Here is a 13,974-nt window from a genome sequence, read left to right as displayed (position 1 = left end):
TAGCTCTGTGATTTGGAGCCAAGTGTATGTACTATACTCTGTGTATTCTAAAATTATTTCATTCCTTGTTTGAATTTAAATTTAGAGTTTTTAGAGAAAACCCCTTGGTGGATTTTGTGTTTATTGGTTAAATGTAATGATGTATTTTTGCATGTTGAATTGGGTGTTGATTGGCTATGGAATAATATGAAATGTGGTTTATAGTTCAACTTGGATCTCCAGGAATTATTTATGCTTCTGAATCTAGGGTTTCATGCATTTCGAGACGCAAAGGTGCATAAGTTTATTTTTTTGTCCATAATATATATATATATTTTTTTACCATTTGTCTCAGTAACTTATATCTAGTTTGATGTAATGTGATACCTGATTATTGGTGATCCTGTCACATAAGGACATTAGACCGTTTTTGGAGGGAGGAGTGGTGTGTTAGCATAGGCCAGTAGAAAACCGTCCACAGATTCAGGTGGCTCACGATCACACGGAAGACTTATTTTCTTTAATTCCGTGCAGGCGTTGGGGGGCTCTGCTCCATGTGGTCACCTGGGGACCTTCGCATTTTCCACCTCGTGTTGCTGCTGTCTGTGGACGTGGCTTCCAAGGACTCTGCAGAATGGGAACAGCAGTTTTTTTAATGGACCAGAACTAAGAGGCATGGCCCAACCTCAGAGGCAGTGAGGCGGGAAGTGCAGTTTAGCCGTGGGTCTAGAGGGAAAGATAAACCGGTTTGGTGAGCAGGCAGCACGGGTTTCTGTCCCAGAGCGGTGGGGGGATGGGGCGGCCACCTGCTGCTCCGGCGCGAGCTTGGTTTCCCTGGGAGGGTCCGCTTTTCGCCTTCAGCTGGTCGCGGAACCCACGTACCCCCAGGCCATGTAAAGGGTGTGCTGGGGAATGTGCTGGAGCCTGGAGACCCAGGAAGCTTTCAGGATTGAGATTGATGGAGAGATTACAGAAAGTCATCCTCGTCCTACTGGTGGGTGGAAACCGTGGGGCATAGCGGTCCTGAAGGCAAGGCCATTGTGCTTAAATAATTAAATAAACAACGTGGTTTGGTAGGGAGGAGTCTTCCTTTATTATTCTCTTAAAATTCTTCGAGGAATTAAATAAGAATGCAGGTAGAGTGCGTGCCAGTGGTTATTTAAATTTTATTTAAAATGGGCTCTCCCAGCAGATCCTTAGTAAGTTTCAGATGCAAATGTAGCTCCTGAGTAGGAATGGACCCTGGAACCATTCATAGTATCATTTAATCGTCTGTAAACTTATCTGGTAAAAGAAAAACACTGTGAATGCATCAAGTTTTCAGGAAACACAGATGTTTTCTGAACAGTGAAATACCAGTCCAATGGGACTAAACTGTATGTAAACCTTGAAGGGGCAGGGGTGGGGAGCATGTTGAAAAGAGGCAAAGCAGCTTCACTGCTCCCTCGGTGGAGGGCACGGCGGACCCCCAGCTAGAGCGGGTGCTGTCGGAAGGGAAGTTGGGAGCACTGGTTCTTAAAAGAGAACGGCTTAGAGGACTTACTAAAAAAAACAAAAAAAACAAAAAACCAAAAACACACAGTAGCGCAGGGAAGTCTTGCCTTGTGGTTATGAGTCTGGCTCTGGGGCCAGACCGTCTGGGTTTGGTTTCTGGCTCCTCTGCTCTCTAGCTATGAAACCATAGGCAAATTATTTAGCCCCCCTAAATCTGCAAAATGGGACTAAGATTGTCCCTGTGTCGTAGGATTTCACGGTTGAAATGCGTGAATGTATGTGAAGTACCTAACACAGAGCCTGTTCTCTGCATCCAACCCCTGCGGAGGGCTCAGTGCTTAGCACGGCGCCTGCCTCAACTTGTGCTCCGTGTGCCTTAGCCGCTGTCGCTGGTGTTATAATTATGATGTTTATAATATTAAAGATTCAATAGAAGTTGCAATTGAAACAGCATTAGCCCTTGGTACAGAATATTATTTCCCTTTCCGTTAGAACATTGTGCACTTCAGGGCCCTAAACCTCAAGAAAGGTAAATCATGTAGGAGGTCCAGAGGAGGATTATTAAACCATCACGGGGTGGAAAACGGACCTTCGTGCCAGCAGTGCAGTAGCTCGGAAAGGCGAGGGGATAGAATTTCTGGTACGGGAAAAGTCAACAGAGTTTGCTGAATCCCAGGCTACGTGGGCAGGGAAGCGGCACATGAAGGGCTGGCTTGCAGGGCGGAGCTGAGCCGGGAGGGCTCACGGTTGAGAACCCCGTGGGGCTCCCTCGAGGTGGTGGGCGAGGACACGGCTGATTGGAGTGGGGTGTGAGTGACCCGCGCGTGCCAGAGTCCCCAGGATCCAGGATGCTGGCCCCTCTCGGGGCGAGGTTACTAAACCTCAGCACCCTTCAGTTGGGAGCGGCTGCAGACCGTATCCCTCTTCCATGCTCATTTTAGGGGCGAGTCCTGGGGAACTTGTCCTGCTCACATGCACGTCATTAAGCCAGTGGCACTCCTGGAACTGGAGCCCTGATCTCTGCCCCCCTTTCGGTGACTCCCTGTTCTGGCTTGGTGTTTATGAGCCTCTCGGAGACTGACCGCAGCCCGTGAGCAGCCAAGCGCTGCCTGGGGCTCACACCCCGCTGAAAACAGTCTTCTGTCCTCTCGAGACCATCCCACCAAGATGAAAGGAACACAGGCCTGCCCTGCAGGGTTTAGGTTGTCTGAAACGCAGTAAAGCCACTCTGCTCTCTGGGGTTTGAGCCCTGAACTTGTTTGCCTGCACAGCTGCTATGGGTGTCCTGTTTGCTGTCTCTGCCCCTGCTCCTGGGACGTTCCTGGGTTTTGGTCACATCATGGGTGCTTTCTTCCTTTTGATGCGGCACAGGTAACAACGGGAGAGGGGCTCCCGTGTTCACCGGGGAGGTGGACTGCTCCTACTTCTTCACGTGGGACACGAAGTACGCCTGCGTGGACGAGAAGGAGGCTCTGCTCTGCGGCGTCTCCGACGGGAAGCAGCGCTTCGACCTGTCGGCCCTGGCCCGGCACTCAGGTAGGCCCACCGCCCACTCCGTGTGTGCTCGAGAACGTTCTCTCGCCTCTTTCCCCACGAGCACGTTTGGAAATGCTGTTACTGTTTTCCTTGTCAACTAACTGTATCGTGGCCTTTCCCCGCTTCTCACGGAGCAGTATGAATTATCAGAAATGACACTGAATCAGGAGGCGAGATATCTGAATTTGAGGTCGGCGTTACTGCTTTCTACTTGGAATATCTTGGGCTCATCTTATCGTAGTTCAGTTAAAACGGCCAAGTGCCTTCTGTGTGCCAGGCCCTGTGCTTTGTGATTAGAAAAAAAAAATTTTTTTTTAAACTCTTGTTGCTAAGAGGGTAGATCTTAAAAGCTGTCACATCATCCCCGCGAAAATTGGTACCTCTGTGTGGTAATAATGGTTGTTAACTGCACTTACTGAGGCAGTCGTGGTGCAGTATATACATACATCAAATCGTATTGTACACCTAAAACCGATGCAGTGTCATGTGTCAGTCATAGCTCAGTTAAAAAGAGTTTAAGCTTTTACAACAGCCTTCAAGCAGGCAGTGTTCCCACTTAACACAGAGACTATGAGGCCCAGAGGGTTGCACACCTGGGGTGACAGGTGTGTGTCGTCCCCCCCGCCCCATCTTACTGCCTCTTTCCCGTCTTGAAATCAGGATTTGCATTCCCTGACCAACCTCAGATTCTTTTGTGAGGCTGAAAGGAGGAGGGATGTGGGACCTGTCACAGGGGCCTGGCTCATGGTGAGTCGAGGTTAATTTATTTGTCTTGTGAACCAAGGCTTGCGGAGCGTTTGTTACTGGCGGGGTCTGGACGAGGTGCCGGGGATACGGCAGCAAACCTGGCGAGCACGACCCCTGCCCCCTGGGCCTTGGAATTTAGCAGGGGGCACAGAAGACTGAACAATAAGCATGGGGTCACCCAACAGGGATAACCAGATCTAGGTGGGGACTTCTAGTTTCACCCTTTTAGCAGCCCTGGAATTGGGCATAGATAGAAGCAAGTTGCCTCTGTAAAGTGGAATAATACACGAGACAGGGAGAATGGCCTGAAGTCACATAGTCACCAGCTAGTATTGGAACGATTACTCACGTGTTCAGAGTCCCAGCTGCTTGGGAAAGTATCATATTAGAAGGAGAATTCCTCCTTCGTGGGGTGCTGGAAGGCTCTCCTTTGAACACGAGCCCCACTATAGATGCTCTCGGGCAGCGAATTGCCCAGGGAATAACCGTCTCGGTGCTTTCCTGGTTCAGCACCTTTGAGCCATGGGGCTGGTGCCGTGGTTACAGTCTGTGTGCTGGTCAAGAGGCTGGTTTTCTGTCTGCCGAGTGGGAAGAGCTCTCACCTCCGCTCAGACCCGGGTTTGAGGCCCGTTCCGCCGCATCCAGCTGTATTTACTTGAGCAAGTTACACCCCCACCCCCCAATTTTCTTACAGTAAACTGAGTGGTGGTTTCAGATCCTAGGATCTGCGAGGATGCAGAGATGCATTCGTACTCAGCTGACTTCGGCCACCTCTCTGGTCCTCTGGGACCCAGGTTACTTGTGTAGCGTTTGCACCCACGTATCTAAGGAAGCTGTGAGGTGAGAGCGCACATCCTTCCCTGATAGTTTAAAAAAGTCCTCCTGCCTGACGCTCTTCAGCCCTCTGCAGCCCAGCCAAAGCTTTCAGAACAGCGTTTGTCCTTGTTCAGTGCGTGGTCGGCCGTGAGTCCTTCCCGGTTACTGACACCGGTGTGTAGTGACTGTGTTACCACTGATGTGGGATTTTCCTTTTAAACCCAAGTCTCCAGTCCGCACAAGGAGCGTCCTCACTGTCTGTGTGTCCTCCTTCCCACACGGCTCTCAGTGATGCCTTTGGGGGCTGTTTGGGGGATGGTCCGCCTTTGACTTGCTGTCTGCTGTCAGCCTGTGCTCCTTCTGCCTTCCACGGATTTTCTTCTGTTCATGCACCACTGAGTCGTGAACACTTTGAGTTAAGGGACCACACGTATCTTGTTTATCTTCCAAGGGCACTGAGCACTAAGCCGTGGGCCGGGTCTGCCTTATCTGTGGTCTGGAGGCAGATGCGTCACCAGTGGCATCTCAAGTCCGGGCTGGCGTCTGGCTTTGCTTTTCAGTTTCTGATTTCAGACTTTGGGGCTTGGGGGAATTTTGCTGTTTAATCCTCTGCCCCCCCCCCCCCCCGTTAAGCCTCCTCTTCTGAGGAGTTGTTCGGGGCTGGCTTGTTTCCGTCACATTCAAGACAGGCTTGAGATTCTCGCTGAGTTTGTGTGCCCTCAGCCTGCTGGGTCCAGAAACGTGAGTGCCTGACATCTAGCAGCCGCAGGCCTTTACCTTCCGCTTAATCACCATTTATGGTGTGACTCACAGAGAAATAATCACTGCCTTAGGCTGGAAGACTCTTTTTTTTTTTTTTGGTTACAGAACTGGAACAGAATTGGGAAGCCGTGGATGGCAGCCAGAGGGAACCAGAAAAGAAGCATTTCTTCATTAACATCTGCCACAGGGTCCTGCAGAAGGGCCAGGCGAGGGGCTGCCCCGAGGATGCGGCCGTGTGCGCTGTGGGTGAGTGGTGCCCTGTGCCTGTAGGTAACGCGGAGCCCGGCTGCATCCAGGTTGGAGTGAATCAGAAGTTCTTCCTGTGGTTTATCTCAGCCTCCTTTCTCTGGGTTCAGCATATAAAGGATGGTGAAGAAAAGAGTTTAATGACTCAAATGTAGGGAACTGGTGCATTCGGGTGTCTTGAAGTTGGCTGAAGCCTTCTGACGTGGGCTCACTGGAAACAGGAAGAAGCGGGTGGGGGGAACTTGGTTATCTTTTCACTCCGTCACCTGTGGAGGAGCATTGCCAGTGCTCGTGTAAAACTGATTTTGATTTTGTAACAACCTTACTGCCTGGAATTGTTCAGGCGTTACGGCTTCAGGCCAGTGGACTCTCGTAGCCTCGTGTGAGAGCACTGGACCCCTTGGGTTCCTTTTGCTGTAACTGTGTTGGTTGCGACTTCTCAATTGGATGTAAGTGTTTGTAGCATATTAGTTGTTTGTCATTTAAGACTCACCTGGAAAACGACAGGCAGTGAGAGTAATTGGAATCTGTTACAAGCATTAGATAAGGGATTGTGAACCCAGGTTGGATTTTAGGAATTATCCCAGGATTCAGAATTGGTGGTGTGTCTTTTAAAAGCAGGTCCAGCCATGTCCCTGCCTTTATTTGAGAAGGACTTGAGACAGACCTTCAGTAAAAGTCAACTGAACCAAGAATTAAGTGGTCACGTGCTTGGCTGGCTGAACAAGTTTAATTAGTTTCTGCTTTGGTCATGGGACAAATGCTGCCCCCTCGGTTTCGACAGGCCTTGTGTCTCAGGAGAGCTGAGGGCCCCGCAAATGGGAGAACAGTGTTATTTTCCGGGGTGGTGTAATGTGCGTTCTTGCCTTTCTGCCTCTTGTGCCCTCAGAGGACGTTGTTTATTCACTCTCGTACTTTCCTCCTAAGCCTGAAGGTGCCCTTGGGGTCCTCAGTGTGGCTGCCACTGCCCTGTCAAACTTGTCACTCAAGAGAAACCCACTGACCCTCTGAACACCTGCGGGGTCTCGGCTCATTTTTGGTACCTCTTCGTGTGTGTCATTATCATTTTTAATCACGTCTCCTGTTTTTTTCACTTTGCTTTCTCTTTTCCAGATAAGGACGGAAGTAAAAATCTGGGCAAATTTCTTTCTTCTCCCACGAGAGAGAAAGGACACATTCAGCTCTCTTACTCAGATGGTGATGAGTGTGGCAGCACGAAAATAAACACAAATATAACACTCGTGTGCAAGCCAGGTACATGTTACAAACGGGTGGTGCCTTCGTGGGCTTCCCCAGCGGCAGCCGCATTCTTTAGTTTTCGGTTTGCCGCCGGCCCCTGCCTAGGTGACGAGGCAGAGCGGGCTAGGGCCGAGCACCGAGGCTCCAGAAGCATTAGTGTTGGTCCATTGGACTTGATCCCCAGCCCCAGCCCCAGCCCCGCGCAGCGATGGAGAAACCATATGGTGTCCAGGGGGGTCGTGCTGCAGTTTTCCAGATGACTTACGCTCCTGGCACGGCTTCCTCTTCCTGAGGCCTGGTGCAGGCTGACGTGGAGGCCGCTCCACTTCCTGCAAAGGGGGAGCGTCACACGTGCTTGAAAACGCTGTCTGTGATCTCAGCGTCGATACACAAAATGCGCCTTGTTTTTCAGGGTCAAGGTCTATATAGATCCACACAATTTTATGTTCCTCAAAACATAGTATTTTGTGAAGACTCTTTTATGTTTCACTGTTGTGTTTATAATTTTTAGGGGCTTCCTTGTTGCTAATGGCTTGGTTTTACTATTTTTAAGCATTTTCCCCATTGTTGGGCTAATAGCATGTTTCCAGTGTTGGTGATTGTGCTGTGACATATCCTCTTCTACCTCTTGTTGGAAAATTTCCTTTGGATTAATTCCCAGCTGTGGGATAAGTTCAAGGACCAGGACAGTTTTTTGTTTTGTTTTTTAAATTTTTTAAAATTGTAAAATATACATAATATAAGATTTATCATTTTATTTGTGATAAAATATAGGTAACATGCAATTCACCATTTTAATCATTTTTGAGTGCACAGTTCAGTGGCATTAAGCACCTTACATTTACTTTGTACCTTAAGTACGTTTACACCACCATCCATCTCCAGAACTTTCTCGTCCTCCCAAACTGACGCTCTGTCCCCATTAAACACGGACTCCCCCCCAGCCCTGGCCCCTAGCCTTGTCCTTTCTGTCTCCGAAGGTTTGACCATTCTAGGGGCGTCAGATCGGCATTTGTAGGAGTGTATTTAGAACAAGGGAAGCTTTTTGAGACCGGATCAGTGATGGGTCTTTCTTCCCCATTGGCAGGTGATTTAGAAAGTGCCCCAGTGCTGAGAACTTCTGGGGCGGATGGTTGCTTCTACGAGTTTGAGTGGTACACGGCAGCGGCCTGCGTGCTGTCCAGGACCGAGGGGGACAACTGCACCGTCTTCGACTCCCAGGCAGGTGTGTGTCCGAGCGCCTTGTGGGGCAGGCTCACCTGCACCTGCTTAGCTTGTTTGTGTTTTGTTCTTAACATTTTCTATGAGTGTTTCAGAGATAATCTGTGTTAGAATTCTATTAATACTGTTTGACCAAAACTCTGAAAATCTGGTGTTTGAGGCTTATCTGAGATAATGAAAAACCTGTCACATTCAAAGTCGAGGTAGGTTTGCTGATTGCAAAGCCTGAGGAGCACAGGAAATAAATCATGTTTGAAAAGGCTTTTTCGCATGAATTTCTGCGCAAGAAACCCACCGCCGTTGAATTTTCACGGCCATTGTATTGTGGTCATCCCCTTTGAACACACTGGTTGTTTATTCACCCGGGAATTCTGGGCTCTGACTCGGGTCTTCGGTGGATGCAGCAGAAGGGGCGTGGTGACGGGGGACCCGTCTCCAAGGGAAAATGTTGGTGATGGCGGCCCTGGTCGCTCCTGTCCCAGCTGTGGGGCAGGCCTGGCCACGAGCTTCTCCTGGAGGCCTGGAGCTCAGGGGGCTCTTCTTCACTGTGGTCTCACTGACCCGGGATGGTCTTGATTCTTTCTTAGGGTTTTCTTTTGACTTGTCGCCTCTCACAAAGAAGCATGGTGCCTATAAGGTTGAGACGGAGAAGTACGAGTTTTACATCAACGTGTGTGGTGCGGTGTCCGTGGACTCCTGCCAGCTGGGCTCGGGAGCCTGTCAGGTGTCAAAAAGGCAAGTGACGGTTTCCAGTTCCCGTTCTTCCGTTAGGTATCTTGTGCTCACAGGTATTTTATTCTGGAGTAGGTGTGTTGTCTGCTGACATCTTTGCTTTATGACGAGTGTGTAAACTCTGGGAAGACCTGGACTGAAAACCAGAGGATGCTGCTGGGAGTTTTCGTTTCCCAGAGAAGGGGCAGGACAGGAAGTGGATTCGTGCAGCGCCTCACTTCTGTGTAGTCGGCACTTCTCAGTTGTTAGATGGATTTATGTACATGCTTCTCCTTTCAGTATTGTGTTAGTCCAGGGACTTGTGCCTTAAACCAGCAGTGCTGAGCGTGGATTTGGGTCTGGTGTGGGGTGGGATTGCCCTCGCGCCGCTGCTGCGCTGAGATCCTAACCGCGGTCGCGGCACTGCCACCCCCTACACTGTCCCCAGCGCTTCCTTCAGCATCGCAGCATCACAGAGCTTTTGGTCTTGGTATCTTTTTTGAGAGACGTTTGTTTATTTGTTTTAGTGGTGGGAAGTCTTGGAACTTGGGACGCAGTAATGCTAAGCTTTCATATTATGACGGGATGATCCAGCTGAACTACAAAGATGGCACACCCTATAATAATGAAAAGCACACGCCAAGAGCCACGCTGCTCACCTTTCTCTGTGATCGAGACGCTGGAGTGGGTCTCCCTGAATATCAGGTAGGAATTGTGCTGTGTGTGTGCCCGTGTGTGTGTCTGCAGAGCGACGGGGGCAGGGAGGGAGAGAACGTCAGTCTTGTAAAGGCAGGGGAAGAGGAAAAATGTGGTCAAGACAGGGCTTGTGAGTTTTCTGGAGCGAGACAAGATTCTGTCGTAGGTGACGTAGGATCTGGGATGGTCCCTGGGGATAAACCATCAAGTTGTCTGGCTCCCCAGGACTTATACAGGAGCCTGTCGTGGGACCTTTATTTAGAAGGAGAGCTATTATTAGTCTGGTTTCCTGGGTAAATCATCATCTCCTATGATTTTAATTAATCCTTTTAGATTTGCCAGAGGACACGGGCAGTACTCATTTTCTGAGCTGTTGCTTCAGTGGGCTGTACACCTCAGTCACAGCCCATGACACTGTTGGTTTTGGGTACAAAACACAGAAAAGCATCAAAACCATCCCTTATTCCCGTTTAACAGAGGATAGATTTCCATCTTAATTTATTGCTGGGCAGTCTTCCTTTTAATAAAATGAGAGGGGATGGGCAAAGTAAATTAACTTTCCTGTGGTTTTTATTTAGAAAAAAATGCCCCGTCTTTTTAGAAATGCTGGCTTTGTGTAATGATTACTCTTTTCTGCCACCCCTCCCATGTCTGTCCTTGTCCTGAGATTAGGAAGAAGATAACTCTACCTACAACTTCCGGTGGTACAGCAGTTACGCCTGCCCGGAGGAGCCCCTGGAGTGTGTGGGGACCGACCCCTCCACGATGGAGCAGTACGATCTCTCCAGGTGAGGCGCGTCGGCCTGCCCTTGGCCTGGCCCCAGTCTAGATGGGGCTGACTGAGGTCCATTAGACCCTGCTGGTGAGTATGTAACTGAGCCGATGATAGGGAATCAGGTTAGTTCTGGGTACAGGACCGAGGTGGGGAGCTTTAAGCAGGATGAATTCTGCTAATGGTCCTGTAGCCTGTGCGAGATAGACCAGTCTTCGCCCAGCAAAGCCTCAGTCTTCTTCGCTGCATCATTTAAAGCAATGCCTGTCAGTGCAGAGGTGCGGGGCCAGTTCCAGGTGTGCCGGGGACTGCATTTAGTGAGGTCGAGAACACAGGTGTGCCGGCTTTGGTAGTTTGGTGGGCGGGGCACATTTCCTTCTGTATTTCTGTAACTGCTTAGAAATGAATCGTACGGCCGAAATCTGTCAGCTTGAAAAGCATGCATTTCCCTTTGAAATTTCAGTCTAGCAAAATCCGAGGGCGGTCATGGAGGAAACTGGTATGCCCTGGACAATGCCGGGGCACACAGCACGTGGAGGAAGTACTACATAAACGTGTGTCGACCTCTGAACCCAGTGCCGGGCTGCGATCGGTACGCGTCCGCTTGCCAGATGAAGTACCAAAACGACCAAGTGAGTCTGCCGTCCCCTCCTGAGCCCAGGACTTGGTAGGACTTGGTGGTGGATGGGGCTGTTGGGGACTTTCAGGTCTAAGCAGGCCTGGCTGCTGCCGAGAAGCCCTCTGAGTGGGAGAGGGGCCTCGGGGTGAATTCCCCTGCCCCCCACAGATGTGATCGTATTCGAGTCATTGTTCAGATTTAAAATTTAAAAAAGCCTGGGTGTCGGGGACCTCCTCTGCTCACAGTACTCGGCAGAGGAAGTGTCTCTGGGTGAGCTGCAGAAATCTGAAAAGAATAGTTTTTGCTTCCGGAGGCTCTTACTTCTGGACTAATTAGGGGGCCACCTGCTCGGTAGAGTTGCCGTGGATGAACTGGATCCAAGTGTTAGCTCTCGCCAGGGTGCAAGCTGCACTTTGTCATCCGATGGAATGCAGTCACTGCCGGAGCTTTGGTATGTTTCCCTGGGCTCCGTGTACATGGTGCATCTTAAAATAAAGATGTATGTGTGCTTCTTTAAAAATAGCATGTCGGGAATGTACTTTCCTGGCTTCTGTTACGCGGCAGCTTGGAGGTGTTTTAAAGGAAGCTGGCGAGCGCTCTCTGGTGGTTCAGGGTGAGCGCCCCGTGGTGTGTACACGTGTACGTACGCGCGCGTGCTCTTTGTCGGAGCAACGGCCTCAAAGGACTGTCAGTCCTCGTTAGTCACAGATTCTGTGTCTGCGAAGTTGTCTACTTGCTCATGTTTATTTGTAACTCCAAATCAGTACCGGGCGCTTTCACAGTCTTCCGTGGACGTGCGCAGAGTGGCCTGACGTGGCTCTGCGTTCTCGTCTCGGCTCTCCTACCCAGACGGCCAGAGGGTGGAGACCCGAGGGGTGGGCAGTGCGGTGCCAGAAGCTCCTGGCTCCTGGCCGGGTGGGCGGGGTTTGAGTCCTTCCTGCGATGCCCGTTAGTGGGGCGGCCTTGGATAAGTCACTTAGCATGTCTGAACCTCGTTTTCTCTTTTGTAAAATAAAGAAAATAGAATCTACCAGGATCTTGAGGTTTCAAGATCACAGTCTGTGTGACATAAGTGTACATATAGGTACCTCCAGTCGTCCCTTTTGGTGTGTGGGGAGAGGATTGGTTCCAGGATCTCGGCAGATACCAACATCTAAGGATGCCCGAGACCTTTATATACAGTGTCGCAGTATTTGCACATCACCTACACACATCCTCACTCTATAGTTCCCTCTAGGTTACTTATAATACTTAACACAGTGTAAATGCTATGTTAATAGATGCTGATGGCAAATTTAAGTTTTGCTTTTTCTGGAATTTCTTTCCCCTGAATATTTTCGATCTGAAGTTGGTTGAACCTGCAGAGGTAGAACCTGTGGATATGGAGGGCTGACTGTGTTTCCCCTCTGTGTCCGAACGGTGGTTCTGTATTCACTAATTCAGCATTTGTGGCGAGTTTATAGAACACAGCTACTGTGAATAATGAGAATCCACTGTGTTAGTAATGAGGAAATCAGTTGTTTTCTCTTCAGAGGGAAACATAATGGACGCGCGTGTTTGCAGGGTTCATTTTCTGAAGCCGTCTCCATCAGCAACTTGGGGGTGGCGAAGACGGGCCCCATGGTGGAGGACAGCGGCAGCCTCCTTCTGGAGTATGTGAATGGCTCGGCCTGTACCACCAGCGATGGGAGACGGACCACCTACACCACCAGGATCCACCTCGTCTGTTCCAGGGGCAGCCTGGTAAGGAAGGTGCTGCTCGTCACCTATGACCTTGGTTGCTTTGGGTTCCTCTGTGTCTCTTCACAGGGACAAAGGTTGATCTTAATTCTGCTTCAGGTCAGCATGTGATACAAACTCAAGGAGGCAAGGAGCACGGTAATGGTGCTTTCGTGGCTGTCCTTTCTCAATGTTAAGCCTGATCTCTTACTGCTGGTTTGTGACATACACTGTATGGTCTTCTGTAGACTTGAGTTTTTTCTCTGAGTGGTGCAGATGCCGCCCTGCCTGTTAGTTCCTGTGAGTCGGTGATCTGAGGATCACGGCTGCAGAATAGGTCTTAGAGACGGTTCAGTCCAAACAGCAGACTTCATAGATGAGGAGACTGAGGCTGGGTGCAGCTCAGGCCAGTGGATGAACACGGAGGGAGGTGTGTGTAATATGTCAGAAAAGCAGGGATGAAAAATCAAGGCTGGGAAATGGAGAAGGTGATGGAGATTGCATTTGGGCCCGAGTTCCTCGGCCAGGGCAGAACAGAAGAGAAAACTCCAAATAAAAATGCTCCGGGGTCATTGGGGATAGTCCCCATTGGTTTTTTAAAAACCATGTGGTGGAAGATGTATAACATAAGATTTACCATTTTAGCCATTTTTAGATGTACAGTTCAGTGGCATTAAGTACATTTTCAGTGCTGGGCACGCATCACCAGTGTCCATTTCCAGAACTTTGTTATTCTAAACTTAATTTTTTTTTTTTTTTTAACCTGGAGCCTTACATTTATACCTGGGTCACGTGTTTTTTTGAATAAATGCCAAACTCTTAGATAACACTGAGTGGGAATAATAAAGAGCTCATGTTTATTATCAAACAGATTATTTCCAAGGGCTGGTTACACTTTTTAAGGGTCTGCTACAGTGTCCTCTCACTTCGTAGACAAGAACCCGGCCCGGTGTGTCCACTCCTCTCTGCAGGCAGGGGGCCTCGGTCACTTACATACTAGGCGTCCTGCAGACGCCAAGTTTTCTCTGTCCTTTGCCAGCACACGAGTTTTTCCCAAGAGATAATGTCTTTAGAGCTTAAGGTCACTCTGATAAGGGAAGGAAAATGTTAGCTGGCTGAGCACAGCCTGAGTTGTGCAAGGAAAGTGTCGCATAACTGAGCTGTAAACACACACTCTGATAAGCCGGAGTCGGCTTCCCGATTTCTGCTCTCCGTCCCAGGAAGGAATGCTGGCTGCCCAGCCCGGCCCTCGCCTCCTCCTGGGCACGTCCGGGCGTCCCCTCCCTGGGCCTCATCGCACTCAGCTTCCCCTCTCTGGTGTCTCGTTGCCACGGAGATACTGGACAGTTCCAGGAAGTTCTCTCGGACCCTTATTTTTTCAGCTTTCCTGTGACATCCTATTTGGACAGTGTTTTTC

At 49.7% G+C, this 13,974-nt stretch overlaps 1 protein-coding gene across 1 annotated transcript in view; it reads left to right on the top strand.

Annotated features, from left to right (window-relative positions):
• IGF2R (insulin like growth factor 2 receptor) overlaps positions 1 to 13,974 on the top strand; it is a 110,312-nt gene that overhangs the window by 47,447 nt on the left and 48,891 nt on the right. Inside the window, exons 11-19 of the mRNA XM_061207284.1 lie at positions 2,845 to 3,009; positions 5,440 to 5,580; positions 6,694 to 6,834; positions 7,907 to 8,044; positions 8,628 to 8,775; positions 9,279 to 9,456; positions 10,120 to 10,235; positions 10,683 to 10,851; positions 12,402 to 12,581. Of these exons, the coding sequence (XP_061063267.1) occupies positions 2,845 to 3,009; positions 5,440 to 5,580; positions 6,694 to 6,834; positions 7,907 to 8,044; positions 8,628 to 8,775; positions 9,279 to 9,456; positions 10,120 to 10,235; positions 10,683 to 10,851; positions 12,402 to 12,581 (1,376 nt within the window). The remainder of the gene's footprint in view (positions 1 to 2,844; positions 3,010 to 5,439; positions 5,581 to 6,693; positions 6,835 to 7,906; positions 8,045 to 8,627; positions 8,776 to 9,278; positions 9,457 to 10,119; positions 10,236 to 10,682; positions 10,852 to 12,401; positions 12,582 to 13,974) is intronic.

The sequence above is a fragment of the Eubalaena glacialis genome, chromosome 12 (genome assembly GCF_028564815.1).
Source record: "Eubalaena glacialis isolate mEubGla1 chromosome 12, mEubGla1.1.hap2.+ XY, whole genome shotgun sequence".
NCBI lineage: Eukaryota > Metazoa > Chordata > Mammalia > Artiodactyla > Balaenidae > Eubalaena > Eubalaena glacialis.
The sequence above is the reverse complement of the archived record's forward strand: the minus strand, read 5'-3'. Positions and strand labels throughout refer to the sequence as shown.